General features: G+C 50.9%; 1 protein-coding gene across 1 annotated transcript; it reads right to left on the bottom strand.

The window, feature by feature from the left end:
- Nucleotides 1-2,684: 2,684 nt before the first annotated feature.
- SDC4 (syndecan 4) lies at nucleotides 2,685-22,775 on the bottom strand. Its single transcript, XM_077873331.1, has 5 exons — nucleotides 22,641-22,775; nucleotides 10,507-10,645; nucleotides 9,184-9,230; nucleotides 8,102-8,300; nucleotides 2,685-4,758 (listed from the first exon to the last, which is right to left on the bottom strand). Exons 1-5 carry the CDS (start codon nucleotides 22,710-22,712, stop codon nucleotides 4,607-4,609), a joined length of 609 nt encoding a protein of 202 aa, XP_077729457.1. The 5' UTR covers nucleotides 22,713-22,775; the 3' UTR covers nucleotides 2,685-4,606.
- Between the last annotated feature and the right edge of the window lie 2,523 nt (nucleotides 22,776-25,298).

Raw genomic sequence — 25,298 nt, forward strand, 5'->3', positions numbered from 1 at the left:
TTTAACTGATTAAGCTTGGCCCACCCTGGGTAATCTCCCTTTTCACTAACTCAAAAATCAACTAGTTTGGGACCTCAGTTACATCTACAAAACGCTTTCGCCTTTCCTGTCTAATATACCTAATCATAGAAGTGGCATCCATCATGTTTATAGGTCCTGCCCATATTCAAAGGGAAGGGATATACAGGTGTCTACAACAAGGGGCAGAAATCTTGGGGGTCATCTTAGAATTCTGACTATCCCACCCCCCCAAAACTACACAGCAGATTACTGACAACAGGGAATCTATTTGGCCTATAGGCCTCCCCATTGCCCAACACAGGGGTCCACGCTTCTCCTGCTTCAGAGAAATGGCAAGATTGTGAACAAAATTGCTCATTATTGTCTAAAATCCACTTTGCATCCTGTGCCCAATTCTCAGAAAAAAATACTATACCAAGTTGCACTCAGAGTTAGTGCTCTAGGTAAAGTAAGCCCTGTCCATAGTTGACCAGCAACCAGGCTATATATAGCCTGGTCTACTAAGATGGTATCTAATGGGTCTTGCCTCCTGAAGGCATTCCTGCCCTCCTGTGGTCTCCTTTCACGATGAATGGGGCTGACCTGTGTACCAATAGGATATTTTGTGGAAGTGACAGTGTGTGACTTGAGGTTTGGCCATAAAAGGCATTGTAACTTCCACCTGGCTGTCCTGGATCACTCTCTGGGAAAAGCTGGTGGCTGTGTAATGAGGACATAAAATCAGCCCTGAGGGGTCCCATGGCAAGCAAGGACCTGGGGCCTCCTGTCATCAGCCTGCACCAACTTGCCAGGCATGTAAGTGAACCACCTCGGAAGTGGATCTTCTAGCCCGGCCACTGGTCAACATTTTGATTACGACTTTATGAGATCCCAGAGCCCCCTGGCTCAGCTGCTCCCAAATTCCTGATCTCCAGAAACTCTGAGATAGTGGTCATAAGACCCTAAATTGGGGGGTAACTTTGCATAGCGATGGGTAATAAAGGGGCCTTCTGGAGCTAATACCTATCCCAAAAGATGGCACTGATGATGACGATGAAGTGCCTTTTATTGAGCACTTATTGCCTACTGGGCTCTCACCTACCTCCCTGTAGGCCGTTGGTAATGAGGTAACCGCTGGGAAAAGCTGAAATCCAAGTCCCAAGGTCGTGAGCCCCAGTCTCCCATCACCTGCCATGGACCTAACAGAAATTTCTGAGACAATGGAAATGTTCTCCATCTGTCTGCACTGTCCCAGAGCAGCTGGCAGCTGTATGTGGCTACTGATCATTTGAGATGCGGCTAGCTCATTTTTAAAACATTAAATTGAAATAGCCACATGACAAATAGCTGCTGTGCTGGACAGCAGAAGTCTAACGGAGGTGAGGTCTGTCTGCAAGAACCAGGTTGTGAGGAACAGAGATGCCCTCAAGTCTCACGGGGCTCAGGAAACCAAGGTGTGGCGTGGGGCTTGGGCGGGACTTGGGACCAGACTCACTGCTTCAGAGTGGGGTACACAGGTCCCAAGCAGCCTTGGTGAGGGGGCCTCGGGCCACATCAACCCTCTGATGGGAAGTATGGTGGTGGGTAGATTTCTGAGCTCAAATGCCTGGGTTCCAACCCCACCTCTACCATTGGTAAACTGTGTCACTTCGGACAAGTTATGTCACCTCTTAGCTGCAGTGTCCCCACCTATCTAATGGGGATCCTAACAGCTCCTAGTCGGTGCAATTATTGTGCCGATAAACTGAGTTCTGTTGTGAAGCAGAGAATGGGTCCTGGCACATGCAGGTGACAGGAGGGTTTGCTTCTACTACTACCAGTTCCTCAGTATCCTTCCACGGACCCCGGCCAGGCACTGGGCGGCATGACACTGAGGTTAGACCACCAAAGCCCAAGGCCTAGGAATTAAGGTTTAACTCTGCAGACAAGCTAAGTGCAGGCTTCCCCCTTGGTAAAAAATCTCTTACCAGTATCAAGAGAGGCATCAGAGGGGTTTGCCCAGACCCAACTATGGCAATGCCTGCAGCAGCCAAGCAGGTGACATAAGGGACAGAAGGTGGACAGAGATGCTACGTTGACAGGATCTTGCCTGTCAGCAACTTCCAACTGTAGCCACGCAGCCAGAGAGTAGCCATATCTTGAATTTTTCCCGAAAGAAGTGGGGAATCTGGATTTATATGGGGAGCATCCTCCTTTTTAAAAATATTTTATTTATTCTTGAGAGACACAGAGAGAGGCAGAGACATAGGCAGAAGAAGCAGCAAGCTCCTTGTGGGGAGCCTGATGCGGGATCACGACCTGAGCCAAAGGCAGATGCTTAACCACTGAGCCACCCATGTGCCCCAAACATCATTTCTTTCTTTTTTTTTTTCCCCAAACATCATTTCTATAGTTAGCGCCTAACCCAGGGTTGTGTTTTTTTTTTTTTTAACAAAGTGCCATCTAAATTAAATACCAAGGCAAGTGCAACATGCCTACAGGCGTCCGTGTACATGTTCTGACTCTCTTCCTAGATCCTTTCTTGGCTTCTCACAGCTCTGCCTCCTGTGTCTGGCACCCCTAACGGCATTTGGTCAAGCAGTCCTCTCAGGCCCCACCAATCTCAATGGTTATACAGCCCAGAAAGGATGACTTCTCACACACTTTAAAATGACAAGGAAAAAAAATGACAGAGACAGGCCATCTAGAAAGTACCAGGTTTTATTATCTTCTTATTAAAAAAAAAAAAATTAAGTAACAGACAACAGTGTGAAGTGGCTACAAGAAGAGGTGCTCACTCCCAACATAACCAGAAGGAAAGGACATGGGTGGGGGAGGTGGGGCGGTGCAGAGGACCCAGCCAGCTGGGACCCTGGGTTGTGGTGGTGAAAGGTGCAAAGGGCAAGGGTGACTCCCCTGTACCCCAGCCAGTGGGGTCAGGAGAAGATGCAGACTTCCCAGGCTAAGCCCCCAGGCCTCTACTTTGTGGACAGGGAGGGTCACAGATAACAAGCTCCAGAGCCAGAGCCCCCATCAGCCCTCCCTCATGCCCCCTTCACCCTGGGAGACAAAGGTCACCCCAGCAAGGCTGGGGCTGGGACCTGTTAAGCCAGTTTAGTTCTCTAGCACTGAGGCTCAACAGGTGGACATGGTCTCCATCTGCGTGTTCCGTATAGCAGCCACGAGCCATTTATGGCAAATGAGCACTTGGTTAGTGTAAATGAGGAATGAATTTATAACTTTATGTAATTTTAATTGATTTGAATAACCATATGTGGCTAGTGGTCACCATAATGGATAGAACAGCTGTCCAATTTTCTCGTAAATTTGGAGAAAACAAACAAAGGAACACCAGCTGGGATCAAAGCAGAAGCTAGAACGAAGGTAGAACTAACTACCCTCAATTATTCCAGCCCAATCAGGAGAAGGCACCAGGAACGGGGAAGGGGGGAGGAGGCAAAAACCCACTCAGCAACACAAAAATCCACTCACTCAACCATCCAGCCAACTTCAAATGGGACATATCACACTATTTCCTGAAAAAATATATTTATCTATTTTTCTAGAACCAAGAAAGAATAACAATATATTACAAGAAAAGAGACACAAATATCCCACCATCCCCTACATTATATTTTGGGATCTGCTAGAAGCCTGGTTCAGCAAAAACTACTTCTCAGAGGAAGCAGCTTCAGAAAGGGCCAAGGTCATGAGCAGGGGTGTGTTAAGTATAAAAAAAAAAAAAAATGGGGAGGGTATTTAAAGAAAAAGAGGGAAGAGGGCCCTGTCTGAAGCTATAAATAGTAAAAAAAAAAAATTAATAAAAATCATATCTCCGTCTCTTCTCTCATTTTTGAGAAACAAAAATAAAAAACCATTAAATACAAACTTAGCAGGTACTGTGGAAAGTGCAAGAGAGAGGAGAACATCTCGGCATCGGCACACTCTTGCCCAGGCAGAGGCTCTGCACCAAGGAATGAACCATTAAGAAAAAATACCCCGCTGAAAGCAGATTTACAAATACTCTGCAAGTCCATTTCAGTATGAACTTTCACTTCTTCTGCCCACCCCCCTCCCCCCAATAAAAAAGGTTGATTTCCCAAAGTCACTTGGAAGAACCGAGAATGGCTCAAGGTATACCACAGACTCCTGTAGTGTGGCCACAAGTGCCCTCTGACAGACACATCATCTCAAGGTACAGAAAGGTTCTAGTTCCTTCTCCCAGCTCCTTTTCACAGAAGGGAGGGAAAAGGCTGCTGGGGGGCAGAGCTCCAGCAGGACTCCTGTACCAGCTTCAGAGGGGCCCTGGGGAGGCAGGTTCAGGATAGGCTGTACGCTGGGCCCACACGTGAAGTGTGAGATTAAGAAATGATCCAATCCCACACCTGCCTTCAGCAAAGCCAAGTGTTAACCCCATTTTTCTGCCGGGACAATCGAGGCCCAGAGAATCAAGAAGAGGCAGGCAGGAACAGAAGATGAGGTCTCATCTGACACTGGAAACATAATTAGAGCTGGAGATGCCGACAGGTCAGTATTAGGTGGCCCTCCCCCGACCCTAACGTCCACCCTGCAAAATCCTTCGGCTTCCCTCCCCGAGGAGGCCTAAGCCAGTACCCAGGCGGGTGCTTCAGGCATAGAACTCGTTGGTGGGGGCTTTTTTGTAGATGGGTTTCTTGCCCAGGTCATAGGTGCCTTCATCCTTCTTCTTCATGCGGTATACCAGCAGCAGGACCAGGAAAATGGCAAAGAGGATGCCCACGCCGCCACCCACGATCAGAGCTGCAGGGGAAGAACAGGGAGAGCTGTGGGTTAGGGCCTTGGGTACGCTGCCGCTTCCCCCACTCCCCAGTCAGCTCTCTTACAACCAGATCTCCCTCCCCTTGCTGTTGCCTGTCCTACGCATGACCTCATTAACCAGACTGGGTTCACCTTAAGTCACCGAAGACCACAGAGCTAGAGTGGCAAAGCCACCATTCCAACCCACCCCCGCTGGAGCCCACAGCCAGGCGCCCGCCCCAGCAACAGCTTAACACTAACTCACTCAGCCAGGGACTAGCAAACCTGCAGGCTGCAAAAATCCACCTAGACATACTCACAGCACAGCCTTGGCACAGCGCACTGTCTAGAGGGCTCTGTGTGCACACACACCTACACGGGCCTACGCTTCTATTTGCTTTTTTAAAGATCATATTTATTTGAGAGACAGAGAGTGAGTGAGAAAGAGAACAGAGCGGGGGCAGGGGGCAGGGGGAGGGGCAGAGGGAGAAGCAGACTCTCCACTGAGCAGGGAGCCCGATGTGGGGCTCGATCCTGAGACCCTGAGATCATGACCCAAGCTGAAGGCAGACACTTAACCGACTGAGCCGTCCAGGTGCCCCTGGGCCTACACTCTACAGACATGTATACAAGTTCTCTATGCACGTAGGTGTACACTACCGAACACAGCTTGGACGTGCTAACACTGCCATGCTACTATGTCAGAGACAATTACATACTGTGGTTTACACTCCTACGTTTGCAGCTCGGTGGCTAAGGCCTAGGACCCACTCCCATTACTCATCACTGGCTGTGTGATGAGGCAAGTTCCTTCATCTCTCTCATTGCAAAATGAAAGCAATAGTAACTTTCTCACTCATCTGTCCTAAGGATTACAGTTCAGCTCAGAAAGAAGCACTGCCCAAGGTTACCTGCTAGCGTCAGGCAGAGGTGCACTGCTAACCTCAGGTGAGCAGCTGTTCTGCATTATGCCGGCCCGCCTGAAGGGCTCATTCCTGTTTGTTGAGGGGGCAGGGATATCTCACAGAATCCTTGCTGTGGCAGACTGAGTCCCCTAATTCGGTCTTACTAGCGCTAAGAAGATTAATTTTCCATCCCTGCCCACACTCCACATCTATGCACAGAATGGGGGCAGAATGGCACAGAGGAGCCCAGTGAGGTTCTTTCTTGGCTAAAACTCTAAGAAAAAGCAGCCACAAAGTGACCCCAGGAAATACAGAAAATGCACATGGAATGAGGTATCAACTCTGCTACTGTTTTTATCACCTTTCCCTGATACCCCTCCAGATCCTCTCTCAGGACCTTGGTCTGTGCTGGGACTCTCCACTATGTTAAGGTTAAAGGACAGGTTCAAAAGGGACTGTGCTAAAGGTTCAAATGCCAGGGCTACCACTGCCTAGTTTGAGGACTCTGCATAAGTGATTTGGTTTCTCTGAGCCTCAGTTTCCTTATCTGTAAGAGTACAGATAACCATATGTGTCTGATAGGGTTGTGGAGACTCAGTGAGGGGGCACATGGATGAGATGGCACCTAGCAAGCACTTGAGAAACTTCCAGGTGCCATTTAGATGCTGCTGGAACAGAGTCCCACCTCAACTAATGCAACAACATTAACTTCCCACATCAAGATCTTATGCATGTATGATTCTCAACCTGAAGATTTAAGAGATGGCCTGGCTTTGGTTCTGTCTCTTGCTACGTGACCCAAGCTGTGGTTTCCCCATTTACAAGACACACTTGCTTGGACTAGATCAGTGGTTTTTAAATTTTTCTTTAGAAGCAGCAGAACCGGGCAGCCCAGGTGGCTCAGTGGTTTAGTGCCGCCTTCAGCCCAGGGCATGATCCTGGGGACCCAAGATTGAGTCCCATGTCGGGCTCCCTGCATGGAACCTGCTTCTCCCTCTGCCTGTGTCTCTGCCTCTCTCTCTCTCCCTGTATCTCTCATGAATAAATAAATAAAAACTTTTAAAAAATAAAAATAAATAAAAGCAGCAGAACCTGGGCACCTGGGTGGCTCAGTGGTTGAGTGTCTGCCTTTGGCTCAGGTCATGATCCTGGGGTCCTGGGATTGAGTCCCATATCAGGCTCCCCACAGGGAGCCTGCTTCTCCCTCTGCCTATATCTCTGCCTCTCTCTGTGTCTCTCATGAATAAATAAAACCTTTAAAAAAATAAAATAAAATAAAATAAATAAAATAAAATAAAATAAAAAACAGCACAACCCTTAGTTGGTGAAAGCAAAGCCTTGTGCTAATCCCACATATCTCAGCTAAAAGTGGTTGAAAAAAGATGGGGGATGTTTTACTAAATATTTTGAAGCTTAGGTGACTAAAAGGTCTCTAAGGGCCTCCTGAGTTCCAACAGCATCCCCTACCCTTCCTACATTGCAGCCAAGGAAAAGTAGAAAGAACACCAAGTACCCCCTCACCAGGCTGGTTCATGCAGATAGACCCTTGGCCTATAAACCTTGGCCAGAAAAGAGAGTTCTCTCTGACAACCCATCCCCAGCTTTGGAGACCCTGAAGCTGTCAGGGAAGGAGAGAGGGAGTGTCAGTCACCACATCCACTGAAGGCCACACCTGAAGCCCTACCCCAGCACAGGGCTTCCACCATGATAGCACCCCCTGCTCCCACCTGCTGCCCCCAGTCAAGAACCTATGGTTCTTGCATCAGGCTAAGCACCAAACCCCTCTCTAGGCCTCACAGTGCCTTCATTTGCCATATGAAGATTTCTGGTATGCCACCTTAAATGAAAAGTCAATGAAGACTCAATGACAGATTATACCAACAAATCAGAAGAGCGCTTTACAGCTTGCCAAATTACTTCAGATTCTAATTTTCATGGAGTTATGACACCAACCCAAGGGGTAGCGTTGAACCCATTTACAGAGGAGGAAACTGAGACTCACCTCCTCAACGGAGGTTGGAAAAAGCTGCTCAGCCAAGGAAGGTCACAAGGCTATCAAGTAATAGAGCAGAGGGAAGGGGAAGGGGAGCCCCAGCCCAATCCAGAGGACTCTCTGGACTTTCAGGGGAAATTGATGTTTAATAATTAACTCCCTAGATACCAACCCCAGGCCTATGCAAATGTTTCAAAAACAACACAAAGGGACTTAAGGCAAGTGACAGACACACAGGCTGTTCTTTATAAGCCTTGATATGCAATTCTTCCTCTCCCTCCCCCAGTCAGAGCCAGCCCCTAGGGAGGTATAGTCCTTGGGGGCCAGGGCACCCTGCAGAGGGCAGGAAGGGTACCAAGGAGCCTAGTGGGCCCGAGGCATCCTGTGTCTGCAGCACTACGTTCCTCTGAGTCCTCTCCCCCTTTGAGGTATCTGGTGAGGACCTTACCTGCCAGAACCTCTGTCCTCTCAAAGATGTTGCCGCCCTGAGCAGTGCTGGACATGGACACCTTGTTAGATACATCCTCATCCCCTTCAAAGGGTGAGATCCTTTTGGGGATGACCTCGTTCTCCTCCAATTCCTTGGGTTCGGTGGGGACCCAGCTCCCAGGCCCTGCCTTCTCAGGGATATGATTATCTAGAGGCACCTGGATGGGATGGAAGGAAGAGAGATCAACACTCAGCATGGTTTGGGGACAAACCCAGGGCAGGGGATGGAAACATTCAGCCAGGGAGGGAGTCTGCTTTTGCCATCTTGCTGGTTGAACCATGTGGTCCTGGAGCACAAAGCAGCACCAACTTCTCATCAATTATGCCATCAAATGCTTACCCTCAACCTTTCTAATAGACTCCCAAATGGGGAATGAATAATGTGACCAAGGGGACAGGGAAGCAGGTGTTTCTACTCACTGCTGGTAGTGGGTATTTGAGAATAACCACCCCTGCTGAGGGGGGAGGCAGGGGGAGGGGGGCAGTCTGGCAAAACTGTAGAAATCGCTGGTCTTTTAAGGCAGGAACTTTGTCCCTGGGATTCTATCCCAAGGAGCTAATCAGACATTTGAGTGAAAGATGCTTGCTGTAGTGTTATAATTTTAGAATATCAAAAAATCATATACAACTAACTTTTCCATCAGTAAGGGAAAAGTTGTGAACTATGATTATGTGGCCTATAAAAATGAGTAGGAAGCACACTTAATTATGTGAGGAAATAAATTCATATAATAAACTCATGACCACTTTCAAGTGAAAAATGCAGCACAGAAAACTGCATATACAATTTGATACTAACGTTGGGAAATACCTAGAAACGCACAGTAAAGGGGCTGGAAACACCTCTAAGTGTTGACAGTGATTATCCCTGCAGGAAGGATGGCCTAGCCACGACCCACAGCTGTGCCCGCCTCTAAGGAGCCAGGGCCACAAATAAAAGCTTTCCTACAGAGTGAGAGGTCAGACCCTCACTTATGGGTCCCTCTCAACAGGTGTCAAAGAGGAACAAGTGGGGAGAGGCAAAAGCACATAACTACTCACCAGGGGCTGGATTACTTCAGGGAAGGTCTGGCGGTGCTCTGAGTCATCTGGAAGGTCAGAAAGGCTGTGTGAGTGTGAAGTCACGTATCTTTAGATAAAGAACCTCCTCCTTCTTCAGCCATGGCTTGAGGGGGTTGGGGGGAGTCCCAACTTACACCAGCCCTCAAACGCTCACTGTACAGCAAGTGACCATTCCCACCCCAGCTTGAGTCACCTCATCTGTCAAATGGAGCCCCAAAGACTGGCCTCCCTGGCTCTTTCACAAGAATGCTGAGCAGGTAGGTAGCTGAGTTGATGCTTTGTCAGCTCCAAACCCCTGCTCTGTAATTAGGGATCCAGGGGCCAACAGCATCACCTGGGAGCCGGTGAGAAATGCAGAATCTCAGGGCTCACTGAATCAGTGTCTGCATTTTCACAAGATCCCCAGGGGATTCCTTCAAGAAGACTCTAGATTGTACTACTAAATAGTAGGAATTGCAACATTAAAATATGTCCTGAGGACGCCTGGGTGGCTCTGTGGTTGAGCGTCTGTCTTTGGCTCAGGTCGTGATCCCAGAGTCCTGGGATCAAGTCCCACATCAGGCTGCCCGCAGGGAGCCTGCTTCTCCCTCTGCCTGTGTCTCCGCCTCTCTCTCTGTGTTTCTCATGAATAAATAAATAAAATCTTTAAATAAATAAATAAGTCCTGAGTGCTTGGTATGTGCCAAGAGAGCTTTAACTCAGTCCAATCCCCAAAAGGCTGATTTTTCTATTTTGCAGATTTAGAAACCCAGGCTTAGAGGTCACAGAGAAGCAGTAGGAACTCAAGCCTATGTGACTCCAAAGCTCAAACTTCCAATTGTCACACCATTCTACATAGAGGAGGGATGCCTCTCAGCAGCTGTGTCTGGCCCAGCAGCCAGGGAGTCACAGATGACCATGAACAGCCCTGGCTCCTGGTCCAGCCCCCGGAAGCCTGGGCACCTTCCCCCATACCTCTGCCCACACATGCTCGCAGACTTTTGAGCTGGTCCCTTTCCTTTGCATAGGAAGAAAACACTAACAGTTCTTTCTAGCATCCCCTTCTCAGGCCCCCAGCCATGGCAGACAGGTCCAGGCTGGTGGTGCTCAGTAAACCTAGAGCGACAAGTGAACTCAAAGCAACAAATAACTCGCCCAAGGAGGGTAGTCAGAGCTGGAAAAGGGTTGATAGTTACTTTTGTTTCCCCTTTATTGAGACCGGAGGAGCACTGTAGGAAAGTCCCCACAAAAACCCAAATCTCAAGGCAAGCTCACTACTCTCCAGCCCCATGATCCCAGGCCTACCCACCACATCCTCCATACCCAGATCTCCAGAGCCAGACAGCTCAAAATCATCGGGTTCCTGCCCGGGGCCCCCTACATCCTCGTCATCTGGGAGGGCTCCAGAAAAGTATCGTCCTTCTAGGAGGTCTTGGGGGTCGATGACTTCGGTCTCTCGGATCTAGGATGAAAAAAGGAGTCACATCAGCCCCCTCAACAGCACCCTGGTGCTCTACAACAGACTCTGAGACCCAAAAGGCAGTGAAGTGGGGATTCAGTAAGATAAGCTGGTGTGCTAGAAGGTATTCAGGCCAGAACCCGGAGACCTAGGTCCTGCACCCCTCCTGGTCCCTAATTTGCTGTGTGACCTTAGGCAAATCTCTTTCCCATTCTAGGCTAATAAAAAATCATAAAGTCAGTAATAATCAGAACATTAAATATTACTTGGTATCGTTTTCGGAGTATTTACTCTGGGTCAGTCCCTGTTCTTAACACCAAAGGCAACAGAGGGAAGTGGGGATTTCCTTCTGACACGAGTAGCAGGTGGAAGAATGAGGATCCAGCACAGAGCTGCCAGACTGCAGAACTACAGGGGCTGGAGGGTATGACACTCCGGGGGTTCTAGGATGCAAATGAAGTCATAGCTGATTGACCAGCAGCAGGGAGAGGGCTGCTGGTCTTGCTCAGAACAGGACACCTTTCCCAGCTGACTCAGACTGGGCTGGGGCGGATAGGGCTGTCTCACCCACACCCCAAGGCAGCCTCAGGCCAGGAGCTGCACAGACCTGGTGACTCACATGGACATAAGCACGCTCTTGTACTCAACTTTCCAGCATCTCCCACAAATCTGTTCTGCAACAGCCCTGGGTAGGGCAAGGCACCAGAGCGGCACAGTTCTTCATGGACCATCCACTCCAGCACCCACAAATGTCCTCAATCCCTACCCCATGGGGACCCAGCCCATCATATCACAGCAAAATCTTAAGCCCATTTCCACCAATAAGCTTTCAAAGGTAAAGTATCAAGGTCCAGGGAGGCAAAGACTTTTCCAAGATCCTATATAGTACATCAGCTACTCTGTCCTCCCCCCACCCCACCACCGCCTCCCCCAACTGCCCCCCCCCCCAGAACTCACAAGGGTAGGAAACATTCAGCCTATCACTCTTCCTCTTAGGCTTGGGGCTAAGGCTTCCCAAAGAACAGCAGCCCTGAGCAAAGTTCATCCTCCCCCCCACATTAACTCAAATGCGAAAGTGCCTACTATTTGCCAAAAGAGTTAGGGTTTCAATGAAGTTCAGTACACACCCTTCCTCTAAACATTCTCCGTTCTTTTCAGAGCCCCTAACTGTAAGAGATAGGGGCTCTGCTTAGAACCACCAGAAGACCAGCTACAAAGGCCAGGGAGGTCCTGTCCTCTCATTTCACAGAATTTGAGATACTCTGGGCCCTGAACAGGCCAGTGACCTGCCTAGGGTCCCATAACTGAGTTAGGCAGCTCAGAGTAGAGAGGCCAGGTGTCTTTTTCTGACTGAGCCCCAGGCTGTCTTTCACCAGGTTGAGACTGCCAGGGACACAGTGGGGGAGCTCAAGGAGTATCTGTTCCTAGGACAAGGTAACTGTGCAGGAGACATCCAGGATCCTCCCGTTACTTCCTCCACTGGCTTCCTTCCTCCACTGGCTTCCGGGGAGAGGCGGGCAGAGCCTGACTGTTGTGCCCTCTTCCACCCCCGCGAGGGCATATGCTGGATTCTCGGAAGGGAGGAAGGTCAGACTAGGGGGAAGGCAGTGGGCACGTAGCCCTCTTCGACCGGATGGGAGAATCTTTACAGAACACTTGCCACACATGGGGGTGGGGAGCCAGAAGGGGTTAAGCCCTGGTTGGGGATGACTTCACAACTCGGGAATCAGGAGCTGCTGAGCTGCTGGCGTTGGAATTCCAGCCCCCGCACACAGCCCCGTGCCTGTGGCTTTGGTTTGGCAGCTCTGGGAGAAAGGCTTCTCAGTGGTGGTTGCGAAACTGTCCCTAGGGCGAGGTCCCTGCGCTCCTATCCCCACCCCCTGCCACAGATCCCCTCCCCAGACCCCAAATCTGAAAGAGCAGGACCTCCTGAGCCCTTAGCATGAAGGAGGTCCTCCTGATAGATCTTGTGCAGAAGTAGAACCAGGGCTGCAGGAAGGTTAAGTGGCTTGCCCAGCCACAAGGTCATACTGGCAGAAAGTGGCCACATTGGATTAGAATCCAGGCATGGGTCACCTGAGCCTTTAACCACATATACATGAACCCCTGCACGGACACACATAGAAGTAGAGTGCCTGATCACCCCAGCTAGGAGGGAGCCCTGGGGAGTGGAGGCCAAATCCAGCCCAGGAGAGAAAAATGGTACTATGGCCACTTGGTCGACCTGGCCAGGGAGACCAGACTGGCTGTGGGAGTCATGGCTCCAAGTCCTCAAGACAGGGGGCTAGGGGTCCCACCACGGTGGGGCACAGTGTCAGGCTTCAGGCACAGTTTCAGGCTTCAGGCAGAGACCCTCCCCACCAACCCTCACCCTCAGGAGCCCTGGAATGTTGTTTACACGTCCTTCCTTTCTTTTACTATGTGCAAGTGCTAAGGGGTGTTTCAAAACAACCACGGGATTAGCATGCTGATTGGCTGAGAGTTACCAGCTCCCCCGTTACAATAGCTAAATGGAGGCTAAGAGAGGAGGCAGGTATGGCAGCCTGGAAACCAAAGCTGAAACCCAGATTTGCTTGCATTTCAGACCTCTTAGCGGTCGCCTGGTGGTCCCTCCCCTTTCCTTTCTAGACGAGGATTCTGGAGAGGATAAACAGCTTGTCTCAGGGCACCAGAGGTCAGCGGCATGGCTAGAAGTAGACCCTGCCAAGCACCTATTCCAGGGTTCTCAAGCATTAGAGGAGCCAATGTACCCTCCTCCAGCAAGTCACGAGGCTTGGAAGAAGCTTTGTGCGGTGTGCTCATGCGAGGACACAGGAAAGAAAATCCTTCTTCAACTTAGAAGCACCCTCTCTTCCCCTCTCTGCCCACGACTCTTGGCAAGAAGTAAATTCCCAAGTGGGAACCCTTTAAGATCAGGTCATCAAAAGAGGCCCAAGCTCCATGGGATCATGGGCAAACATCCCTTTGTGTGTCTGAGAGTGGGGGGCATGCCAACAGCCCTCCCTTGCCTCACCCGCTTTGCAGACAAGGCCCATTCAGTCTGGGGTAGATTTGAAGAACCAGGCCACCCAGCAGCCAGACCCAGCTCTGACCAGAGAGGACTCCACCCGGCTCCTGGCTGAGCCTACTCCATCTGTTCTCCACTCACCCCATCCCCACCCCGGAACTGTGTGTTCATGTGTGCGTGTGCACACACAGGCACCTTCTCTGGGCCCTCAGGTCCCCTTTCTCACAGACCATAACAGAAATCACCAGCTGAATGCATCAGTGGGCCTGGATCCCACAGATCCTGCTTGCCCCAGGGCTGGTGGGCACCTGGGGTTGGTACCTGGTAGTTGAGATGCTGGATGCCTCCCCAGATTATCTACAGAAGAAGGGATAGGTGCTGTCTGTTCTACAGGATCTAACATTTGCCAACAGAAGGTATCCGAGGCTACTAAGCCCAACGGTCTCATTTTATAACCCAGCAAACAGATTAAAAGACAAGGGACTTTGCCAAGGTCACCCAAAGCAGTTGGCAGCAGAACTAGACTTAGAACCTAGGGCTCCTGGCTTCAGGCTGGAGCTGTCCTCCTTCCCCGCTTCAAGGATTTTGGCTGCAAAACTAAAGGTCTCTGCAAACCCACAGGCCTCAGCTGTCACTCCAGACATATTCCACATCCAGTCCTTACCCTATAGGCATGAAGCTAGGAAAAGGTCACCCACCCTATCCCAAAGTCCTATAGCTTTAGTCACCAAGTAAAGGCATAGGGGCTGGGGTGACTAGCCCAAGCATCCACTACGTGCCAGACACCGAGCTGGATTCTTCTCTCTATGAGTTCATTTTTACTGGCACAACCGTCTTGTAACACGCTCCAGCCATTTTGCAGGAAACTGGCGTGCAGTATTTTACCCAAAGTGACACAACTAGAAAGCAGCGGAGCTGGGTTGTGAACCTAGACCTTTCTCAAGACCATGCCTTAGCCACAACCAGCTTTCTCACTGCCACCCACGCGTCCCCTATCCACCCCAACGCCACACTGCCAGGCCAGGCTCCACCAAGGGAGCAAACAAAGGTGAAAGTGATATTGCTTAAACAAAAGAACAAAAACTTGGCTGGGGCACCAGGGAGAAGTTCAGGCTTGGTTAAGTGTGAGCTGGGGGGAGGAAAAGAGACTCCCACTCACCCCCAACCCTCCTGCCCTCAGGCTCCTCCCCAGCAGAGGTAGGGTCAGGAACACACTTGCCCTTTCTTTCAGGAGGTGAGAGACCAGAAGGACAACCTCACAACCAAATTCATGGGCATGGGGGCAGTGGGGGAAGGGAGGTGTGGGTTAAGGACAGTGGGTTCAAACTACTAAACCCACCAGACTGGTCCTGACAGGAAATCCCCAGAAGGGGCCTCTGGTACAGTCACTATCTTCCTCCATGACCCTTTCTGAAGGGTCAGATATCCCCCAGAATGAGCAAACCTGGAAGCCACCATCAGAACTCTATACCCAGGCAGAAATGAAGGATCTGCCAGTAGAGTGGTAACCCACAAGCAAAGCACAGCCTGGCCACTTCTTAACTACAAGAGTCAGGGTATGCATCACATCTCGAACCCTCAGTTTTCTTTTGATAACCAGAGCTAGGAGCAACCTACAGGATGATGAGGATTAAGTGCAATGCATTAGTGTGTGCAAGGGACCCAGCATATGGCCTGGTACACAGCAGGTGCTCAATGAGTAGCAGCTATTATTAATGCCCACCTGCCTTCCTTCTGGCCAAAGGGATTAGTGCTCAAAGGGTCAGAGAGACCTGGGAAAAGCTGTAGAAGCAGTTCCATTACTAGAAAGAAGATGATCAGTGGATGGAAGGATGTGCTTCACAAATCTTGAATTAATGCCTATAAAGGGTATTTATTTTGCTTCTGAGACCAGAGACTTTAACAACCAATCAGCTCCCTTGAAATTGCAAAGGATCCAGAGACCTGCCCAAGGTCACCAATTTGGAGCACCTGTTCGAAGAGGACAGAGACAGAGGAAACTCAGTTGTATCTTTCCAAAAAGAGCAAATGGCAGTGACCAGAGACACCTGACATTCTACACAAGGACCTGTATCCCCAGGGTATTTCCTGACTTGTTTTGGGGACAAAAAAAAAAAAAAAAATCCAAAAGTCAAAAAGAAACACACCCATCCAAAATCTGGTGCTCTGGTACCTGAAGGGTTAAGCCAGGTCTGGGGGTGGGGGTGGGGGTGGGGGTTCGAATGTCAGCTCTGCCCACTCCAGGGTCGGGTTACTCTGAACACAATCACTCAGGAGAGAAGCCAGGCCTGGCACTGCCAGCAGCTAACTTTTCACCAACCCCCCAGGGAAACCCATTCCACAGCAAGGGCTCCAGGATCCTGGGGTGCCAGCTAGGAATGGGGGTGGGGTGGAAGCTTCTGCCGCTCTGGACATCCCCCTGCCAGCAGGTGATGGAGACTTCCTCCCTGGGCCTGCCTGCCCACCTGTAAAAGACGGTTCTCAAAGAGACAAGCCTCCCTCTGTCTCGGGCCTGGTAACCAAGCTGGGCACTGCTCCGATTACCGCTGGAGACAGCCAGGAGGGGGCTGGCTCCCTGAGGGCCGCAGAGACAGAGGTGCATTGAAGCTCGGGCTTGTAATCTAGGCAGCAGATCCCAAGTCCCTGCTGGATCTAAGGGCAGGCCGTAAACAAGCCTCCCGTGTTCTCAAGAGCAGAGCCGATAGCCTTGTCTTGGCTGATTAGATCAGCCCTGGGTGCTGGCTTCCTGCCCCTTCCCAGCATCCCTCCCACACGTGGGGAAGCCACGGCTCCAGCCCGGGTCAGTCTGTCCCATAGACCTCTCCCAGCCGGTCTTCCCCCGGGGAAGGAGTGTCCCTGCTCCCTGTGACCGGCCACGGGTCATCCCTGCCCCCATGCCCTGAGGTCCGAGTGGTACAGCCAGTCCTGCAGGCCTGGCCGCCACCAGCAGGCTCAACCAAGTCACTGTTTCCACACATACCAGCCTCTCCCTGCCTCCCCTTTCCATTACCCCAGGTGTCACCTGACCAGCCACAGCCTCCTCTACTGTGCCAGAGAAAACTGGGGCAGCAGAGCTCCCGCCCGGCCTGAGGGGGGAGGAGGGACGGGCCAGGGAGAGGAGAGGCAGCTTAAAGGGGGTGCTGAGTAGGAGGGACTGGCCAGAGGGTGAGGGTGGTGAGTAACTGGGAGCCCAGAGGTGGTGACAAGAAGCAGGGATAGGTAGGCAGGATTGTAGAAGGCCAAAGCTGGGAAGAACTGTTGAAATCACAGAGTATCTCCTGGGGACTCCGGGAGCCCTCTAGAAAGGATAAAAAGTTCTAAACCCCAAGAAGTGGAACTATCGGTTTACGTTTTCAGCATGCACACAGCTACCACCCCCCTGAAGCCAATATCTGGGCAGGTTAAGAACCCTTGTGTAGCTGCTAAGAATAAACTAAGATGGGACCAGCACTTTACCAGTTTGCCAAACACAGACTATGACCCCTGAATGACACAGGTGTTTTACAGAGAATGCACTGGTAAAGTGACTTATTAACTAACTGCGTGTTCCTGGGTGAGCAGCAGAGCTGAGGTGGTGACTCAGGCTTGTCTGGCTGGGAACTTACCCACTTCTAGTCACCCTGCCTCCAGCAAACAGGGCCAAAGGGCCTGGCCAGGTGCAGGGACGTGCCTGAAGGTCACTAGTGCATTAATAACTAACCAGCCCAAGAAGTCAGGCTTCCAGTACTTCTAGGGTTAAATCAGGCCCCAACTGTTGACACAGGCCTTCCCCTCCCTCTGTGGGTGCTTTACACTGAAAACTGGCTTTTCAGACACTGTGTACCTTCCTGTCCACCATCACACCCCCTCTCCAAGGCCAGAGAGCTGCTTGCAATTCACTCAGCCTCCGTAGGACTAGAAACTCTGTCCTCCAACGCAGGAGGGCGACCCTGTTCTGTGTGGTGTCCAGGTGGTACAATACCCTTAGCAAGCCCCCCATCACCCTCCAGGACACAAGCTGCCCAGCAAGGGGTTCCTACAGATCCCAGCAGGAGGGGTGGGGCTGCCGAGAACTGGTTCTTGTTTAAATATAAACCCATCTGATAATTAGCAAACAGTCCACTTCTAAAACAAACAAACAGTAGATTTGAACTCCATCCGCCCCACCCTGGACTCCTCCCTATCCACCTTGCAGCTGTTGGGGGGAGGGAAGAGAGTGTTCCAGGGGGACTCGGAGTAGGATCTTCAATGGTACAGAACCAGCTGGCATCACTATCACTAAGAATGCAGCCTTCCTCCCAGGCACACACTGGGAACTTTACTGCAGGCTTGTCACCTCCTCCCAGCCTCCCCACAATGCCCAGGAAGCAGAGGCTGGGGGGCTGGGTGACATGCCCACAGCCATGTAGCTAGTTAGAGGTAGACTTCACACCTCTGCAAGTTAGGTCTGCCTAAGTCCCAAACCAATGTTCCACTGCTCTCCAGCCAGTTCCAGGAAGCAAGGAGAGGGCATCAGAAAAATCAGAGACTCCTGGGGTTCAACCATATCTGGACTGTACCAGCTTGACTCTGGGGGCTCAGAGCAGGGGCAGCTTCAGTTCTGCTTTAAGGGAAACAAAGCAACACCTGCTCTGCCCAGGCCCAAAGACCAATTCTGAAGACTGGCTGAATTCGCACCCTGTCAAAGCCCACCCACAGACAAGGCACTGAGAAGGTCTGACGTCTAGTGCTGGCATTCCCTGTACACCCCCTCAAGGTCCAGGACGCTGAGATACTATCTCTAATAGGGTCTCAGAGGACATGGTAAAACTCTATAGAGCCCATTCCAACACCCCCACCAGAATCATCCTTCGGGCCAAGAGGTTGAAAGGAAATGGGTGACTCAGGCCAGCCACGGCTCTCCTCCAGTGACTCACAGGCCCTGTCCAGCCCCTTCCCCCAATTTTCAATGGTCATTTGGAAATCACACCCACCAATCCAGGAGGCTGAGAACAACTAGAAGCCAATTCCTCCCTAGAGGGAACTGGGGCGGGAAGCCCAGCCTGGCTCTCCCAGCTCCTCATTCAAGACGGCCCAGCACTCCAAGTCCTTGGAAATGCCCTCTGTTTCCAGGAGCTGGGGATGGCAGGAGCTGAATGTCTCCACCTCCCTGTACCACCCCCCCCCCCAACTTGTCCTCTTGTTTAGAATCTTTACCAAAGGGGCCAAGAAAGCTCCCCTCCCCGCCATTGGTGTGTTTTCAGGGCAGGCAGGATCCACGGAGGGGTTTAGTTCAAGGTGGGCTTATTATAGAGTTGGGGACACTGAGACCCAGAGATAGGGTACATTTACTCAAGGTCACCCTGCAGGTCAAAAGCAGAACTCAAAGTATCTGCCTTCAAAACCAGCCGATTTCCTCATCTGGAATGTCCTCTCAGGGTGCTCAAACCAGACACCTTGTATTATCAGAGAGACCTAGTCCTGACCTTGGCAAGCCACTATCTTCCCCTGAGCATCAGTTTCCTGTAAAAATGTAGATAATAGGGACGCCTGGGTGGCTCAGCGGTTGAGCACCTGCCTTGGGCTCAGGGTGTGATCCCAGGATTCTGGGATTGATAATCAAGTCAGCATCAGGCTCCCTGCGAGGAGCCTGCTTCTCCTTCTGCCTCTGCCTCTATGTCTCTGCCTCTCTCTAGGTCTCTCAGGAATAAATAAATAAAATCTTTAAAAAATAAACACGTAGAAAATAAAATCTACTTCACGGTATCCCTGGAAGACGTTCAGATTAGTGATAATAATCTCAATGCACCTTTTAGAATGAAGCTACATGCACGAGTTTATTCATTCGTACAAACATTTCCTGAGGACTAACTGAGGAACAAGTATTTCACTGAAGATGAATAGAGCAGAAATTCCCCCCTCCCCTGCCCCAGGGGATGTGTGTGGGTGGAAGTGGTATGTGTGGTCGGGTTGGGGGATGGGGAGTGGGCATACGACTCAGATTTTGGTGGGATATATTTACTAATTCTCTCACAAACTAAGTCTCTTCAAGGGAGGCAATGCCTTAGATGTCCGGGGTTTCTACAATCTCTTCCAAAGAATAGGTATTTACTCATAGAATACTTGAGCCGAGAAGGGCTCTCAAGGTCATTTGTTTCAAACCGCATTTTACAGATGGGGTAATGTCAACCCCACAGAACCCTCTAAACCACGGCCCCAAATATCTTCCGTGGTGGTTCTCTGTGGCTTCTAAGAATTCCAAAGAGCTCTCACTGGCCACTCATGGGGTCCCAGACCCCCTATGCTCCTGCCCTATCCAACCTCAGTGCAATCAAGGAAAGAATTCTCAAGGAGACCAGAAACCTCTCTAAGCTAAAGTACACCTCCCCAGAACCCACGGGGCCTGGTGCCACATCAGGAGGCTGTGCCCCTGGGCGGCAACACTTCTGGGGGGGTCCAGCTCCCAAAACAAGGCTGTCTTTAATTGGCTAGGGAAGGAGTGGCAGGAAGGCAGTCAGGTAGACAGGAAGAACTGGTTTGGGATAGCAAGCCCTGCCAGGGAAGAGACTGGTTGCTCAGACTGGGTTCCCTTCCCAAAACTTCACCAAGCCCTCGTGGTGGGGATAGGATACCACCCAAGGGGAAGGCAGGCCTTTGGCTTACACCCAAAACTTGGGAAGGGCCTCACTAGCACTACTGGAGGGGGACCCTCAGATCCTTCATCCGGAAAGTGGGTATGATATAATCCCCACATGCTGGGCTTTCTGTGAGGATAAGACGCACCAGACCGGGCACCGGACCCGGCATGTGGAAAGCACCCCACAAATCATAACTGCCATTAGCTAATCCCTTCTCCAGTGGGCCTGTTTCCTCCACCTGTAAAAATCTACCCAACTATGACTAGGCCTGATTTTTCCGGCCACAATCCTGGCAGTAAGGGGACAGGGGAGGCAAAAGGGGAAGCCCTGTAACCCAATTCGAGGTGGAAGGTCTGTGACATTCCTCAGGAAGGGGAGTGCTGAGGTCAGGATGAGGGAGACCAATACCTCTCTCCGGAAGCAGCTGCTCAAGGGCCAGCTTCTCCCTAGCTGATGATGGGTCACCATGTGTAGGGCTGACACAGCTGCCCTCCCCCAAACCATATCCTTCCGACTGCCCCCAGGACACAGCTGTCTGCTCCTCACCCTGAAGCACCTGCAGACTCAGCAGCCCCTCACCCGGGACTGCCATGTGACTCCCATGCAGTGATCTCCTAACCTCCTGGGGCTTTCTATTTCCCCCCACGCTACCCACAGGAGCCAACATGCATTCCTTTGGATGTCTCCCCAGCTGCTTGACTCCAACACATCTCTCAGGGTCTAGTTTAGAGCACTGCACCAGGGAGCAGCGGGTGTGAGCTGGAGTCCTGGCTCAGACATTAACTTTTCCATAAGGTTGCCCATAGTTTGGGGAAGTTGTCACCTCACCCTGGGCCCGTTTCCTTCTACCTCAGAATTTCTTGAGGCTGGCCAGCCCCAAATCTCAACAGATTCTAAACTCTTGAGTTACCTGAGGATGGGACACAAGGGCAGCCCCTCAGAAAGCATCAGACCACAGCTTATCATAAGAGCAGGAACTTGGGAGCCTGGCTGGCTAAATTTGAATGCCTCAGCCCCATATTAAGCTGTGTGGCCTTGGATAAATTAGCTAACCTCCTCAACCTCAGGACCAATTTAAGGTAAACAGCCGGGCTGTCAGAATTAAATCTAGTTGATAGGCCATTAGTTAGAACAGCCGTTAGAAAGCTATCAGAACACCATAAGGCACACCATAATGTTTGCTATCATCACTGCTTGCCTTCAATTGTGCTGGCAGGTTATTCTCAGGGTCTCATGCATTCCTCAACAGAAGCCAGCCAGGCAGAAAGGACTTTCCTCCAAGCAAGCGCAGAGAAAAAGGAGCCCCATAAGGAATCCACAATGATAAAACTCCACAGACTTCCTCTGTCTAAAAGGGGAGGTGGGCTTAAGGCATGAAGGGGGCACAGGGCTGGGGTTCTTGGGGGGACAGATAGCCTCTCCCATCAATTCCTGCTCCCCCAACTTCCCAGATGGGGAAGCCACCCTCCTCCCCCGCTGGTCGCTGGGATGAATGGAGCTTCTGGTGGCCTAGGGCTTTGTAAACTAGGACAGAGACCAGCGGGCGAGTGAGAAGAGCTTCTCGGTGCTCACTGTAGCCTTCCCTCCCCCAACCCCCTTTACTCCACTCCAGGTGGGTACTCCGATTTCCCGAGCGAGCGAGCGCAGTTCAGCAGAAATAAACAGAATTCTCGCAGAAAGCAGAGGTTCGACTCTTGGTGAGACGCTGGGCCCAGACCACCCCTCCCCGTCCGCCCTAGAAGGATCAGAGTCTCAACTTTGGAGGGACCCTAAAGAAGCACTGGTCATCTCCTGCTGCGCTCGCCCAGCCCCTGGGCAGACAGGGAAACTGACACTCAGAAGGGGGGCAGGGCCTTGCCCTGTCACCAGCCAGGGGTAGTGCTGGGGCCGGACCTGTGGTCAGGGCTCAGCTCCTCACTCCCGGGTGTGTGAAACAGGCCCCGCACAAGCGTCCCCCTCCCCCTTCCGAGCACACGCCAGCCCCCTCGTCCCCAGGCCCGGTCGGATCCTAGAGCAGCCGCTGCGGGCGCTCACGGACGGCGAGCAGGGGGGTCCGCGACTCAGAGCCTGCCCCGGGGTCACCAGGGAAGGGCGCCAGTGTGGGGGGAGAAGAGGTGACACCGGCTTAGTCACGTCCGAGCCTGGAGCGCGCGGCGGGGCCGAGGCCAGGGGAGGCGGGAAGAGCAACAGGCTGGGGCGCACGTTCGCGCGGGGGAGCCGCCCCGGCCCGGAGCCTCCCCGTCACCCCGGAGCCAAGTTTCCAGCAAAGTTTCCCCAGCCCCGGCGTCTAGTTCGGGGCGGCGCGGCCCCCTGAGCGCCCCCCCCATCTCAGGCCCCCAGGAACAAAGGAGGCAGCGGGCCGCCCCCGTCCCCCCCCGGATGCCCCGGCACCTACCGACTCCGCGGTGGCGGCGGGGGTGCCCACGACCAGCAGCAGCAGCAGCGCGAGCAGGCGGGCGGAGGCCATGGTACCGCGGTCCGCAGAGGGCGCGCAGGCGAGTGGCCCCGGCGGGCGTGCGGCCCCTCTTATAGGCGGTGACCGGCCCCGCCCCGGCCCCGCCCCGCCCCGCCGCCGCACCCCGCCCGGAATTCCCCGGCGAAAGCTGGGCCTCGGGGCGCTCCGGCCGCCCACGCGGCTGGAAACCCCGAGGGACCCGCCTGGCGCGCAGCCGCCCGCTCCAGATCCACCCCGAGTCCCTGTCCCATTTACTCTTTTGATGTCCTCCCAGGCAGGCCCCCGGAGATCCCTGCGTCTAACCTCGTTTTATACCTGGGGAAACTGAGGCCACGGACTCGCCCAGGGTCTTCCCTGGAGGCCGGCGCTCCCCAAACCCGCTACACTCCCCCCCCCCCCCCCCCAGGGTACGGAACACATTCCAAATGGGACGTGAACGTGCATAGGCTTGAGGGGTCAGCAAACTTTCCCTGTAAAGAGCTAAATAGTTCAATCTTTGCGGGCCATTCGGTGTCTTGTCATACTTAAACTCCAGCTTCGTAGCTCGAAAGCAGCCACAAATACTTAAAAAAGAAAGAACGCGGCTGTGTTCTAATGAAACACTATTTATGGAACACTGAAATTTGTATTTCGTATAATTTTTAGGTGTCACGAAATATCCTTGTTTTGATTTTCTCCCTATTTAAAAATGTGCAAGCCATTTTTTAGCAGCAGGCTGAACAAAAACCAAGGGTACCCCATCAGGGTAGACTTTTTGGTCTTACGATGGCTGACCTCTGTTTTAAGGGATTTCTTTTTCCAGGTTTTGAACTTCAGAAAAAGTTCCGTCTCTCAGAACTAGTCTGCGAGTCTATCCCAGATCTGCTCCCACCCTTTGTAAAAGAAAGTTGAGTTGGCCTTACCACTACACCCCCCCCCCCTCCCAAGCTGTAGGGAAGGGTTGGAGGTGGAAATCCTCTGGGGGTCTCCAGGTACAGATACTGTTAGAATTACTAGGAGGAAGCATCATATCAAAATTAATCAAAGTACCAAAGGTGACTAGACTGGTTTCTCACCCTGATTGATTTCTGTGTGTATCCTTCTAAGGCAGAGGTACGGCTTCATAACCAGGGTATTTTGGCCTCTGTCGGCAAACTGAATTCATATACTTTGCAGAGTAGAGAGTTGGGAGTGATTTCTCCTCTTCCCTCAATTATTAGCAAAAGGATGGAAAACCTCACGCTGGAGAGATCCTTGACTGTAAAGCAAGCTTCAAATGTGGATCCTATTTTTCCCCAGGGATTTAAAGGTAAGCAATTTTTTCCCCAATTTTTTTCGCCATACCCTTCCCTCGGATTGAGAAATATACTGAGAAAATGAGTGGATTTCACGTCAGTAAGATATTCTTTCGCAAGTCAGATGGTTTTTGCAATCTTTGCTTTCCACACAGTCCCAGGAGGGCCTAATATAGTTGTTAGTACATAGATCATTAAAATAATTTTTGATGATAGGTCACTATGCGTTTTTGGTTATCTGTCAACACATCGCTATAACAAAACTCCTTTTATTCCCACCAACTTCTTACAGCCAGTGGTGTGCTGATAAATGTTTAACAATAGGTTGGGGGAAGCAGGAAGTGCTAATTTGTACCATTTGTCAATTTCTGTGGTATAAATACTCCCACCTGATTTCAAATTCCCAGTGTGATGTCATTGAACACAGAGTTGGTTAGAGATGAGCAGTATTTCTACCACACATAGTGCAAAATAATAGGCGCAAATAATATCAAGACCATGGATAACAATAAGATCTAATGAAATAACTAGGAAGTCATGAGTCTTGAGTACAAAGTGTTTCCTTTGTTTCTAATATAGTTTATTTAATTATAAGTTTATATAATTTAATTTTTAGTAATGGCCATGTTCCCTAAAGTGCCTAGCCTCTGTGGGTGCCTAAATCACCCACAACAATTGAACCAGTACAATCTGACTCTGGCACCCACTGCTTGACAGCTATAAAAATTAAAAGTAGAAATAAAATTATTGCTAAAGTCTGTCTCCTTCTTGCACAAGCAATATCCCTCCAGAGCCATGTGGACGAATGGAGAAGGAAACATTACTCAGTTTTACTTTTTTTGTTTAATAATTATTTATCAAAATTTGTAGAACTGGTTTCACCAGTGTATACATATGTCAAATTGCACACTTTAAATATATGTAGTTCATTTTATTTCAGTTTTATCTCCAAAACACCATTAAAAATGCTTTTAGGACTTCAAAAAACTGTAATATATTTAAACTGCTTTGATCAATTGTGTTTTTATGGGGATACCTGGGTGGCTCAGTGGTTGGGCGTTTGCCTTCGCCTCAGGGCGTGATCCCTGCTTCCTGGGATCCAGTCCCACATTGGGCTCCTTGCATGGAGCCTGCTTCTCCTTCCTCAGCCTGTGTCTCTGCCTCTCTCTCTGTGTCTCTCATGAATAAATAAAATCTTTTTAAAAAGATTGTGTTTTCATGATAATTGTAATGATAGAGAATTTGAATACCTAGTCGTAAGGTCGTGGAAGGTAAAATAATGATTCAATTTATGTAATTTTTTTAGGCAGAAAAGTATGATAGT

The sequence above is a fragment of the Canis aureus genome, chromosome 26 (assembly GCF_053574225.1).
Source record: "Canis aureus isolate CA01 chromosome 26, VMU_Caureus_v.1.0, whole genome shotgun sequence".
Lineage (NCBI taxonomy): Eukaryota > Metazoa > Chordata > Mammalia > Carnivora > Canidae > Canis > Canis aureus.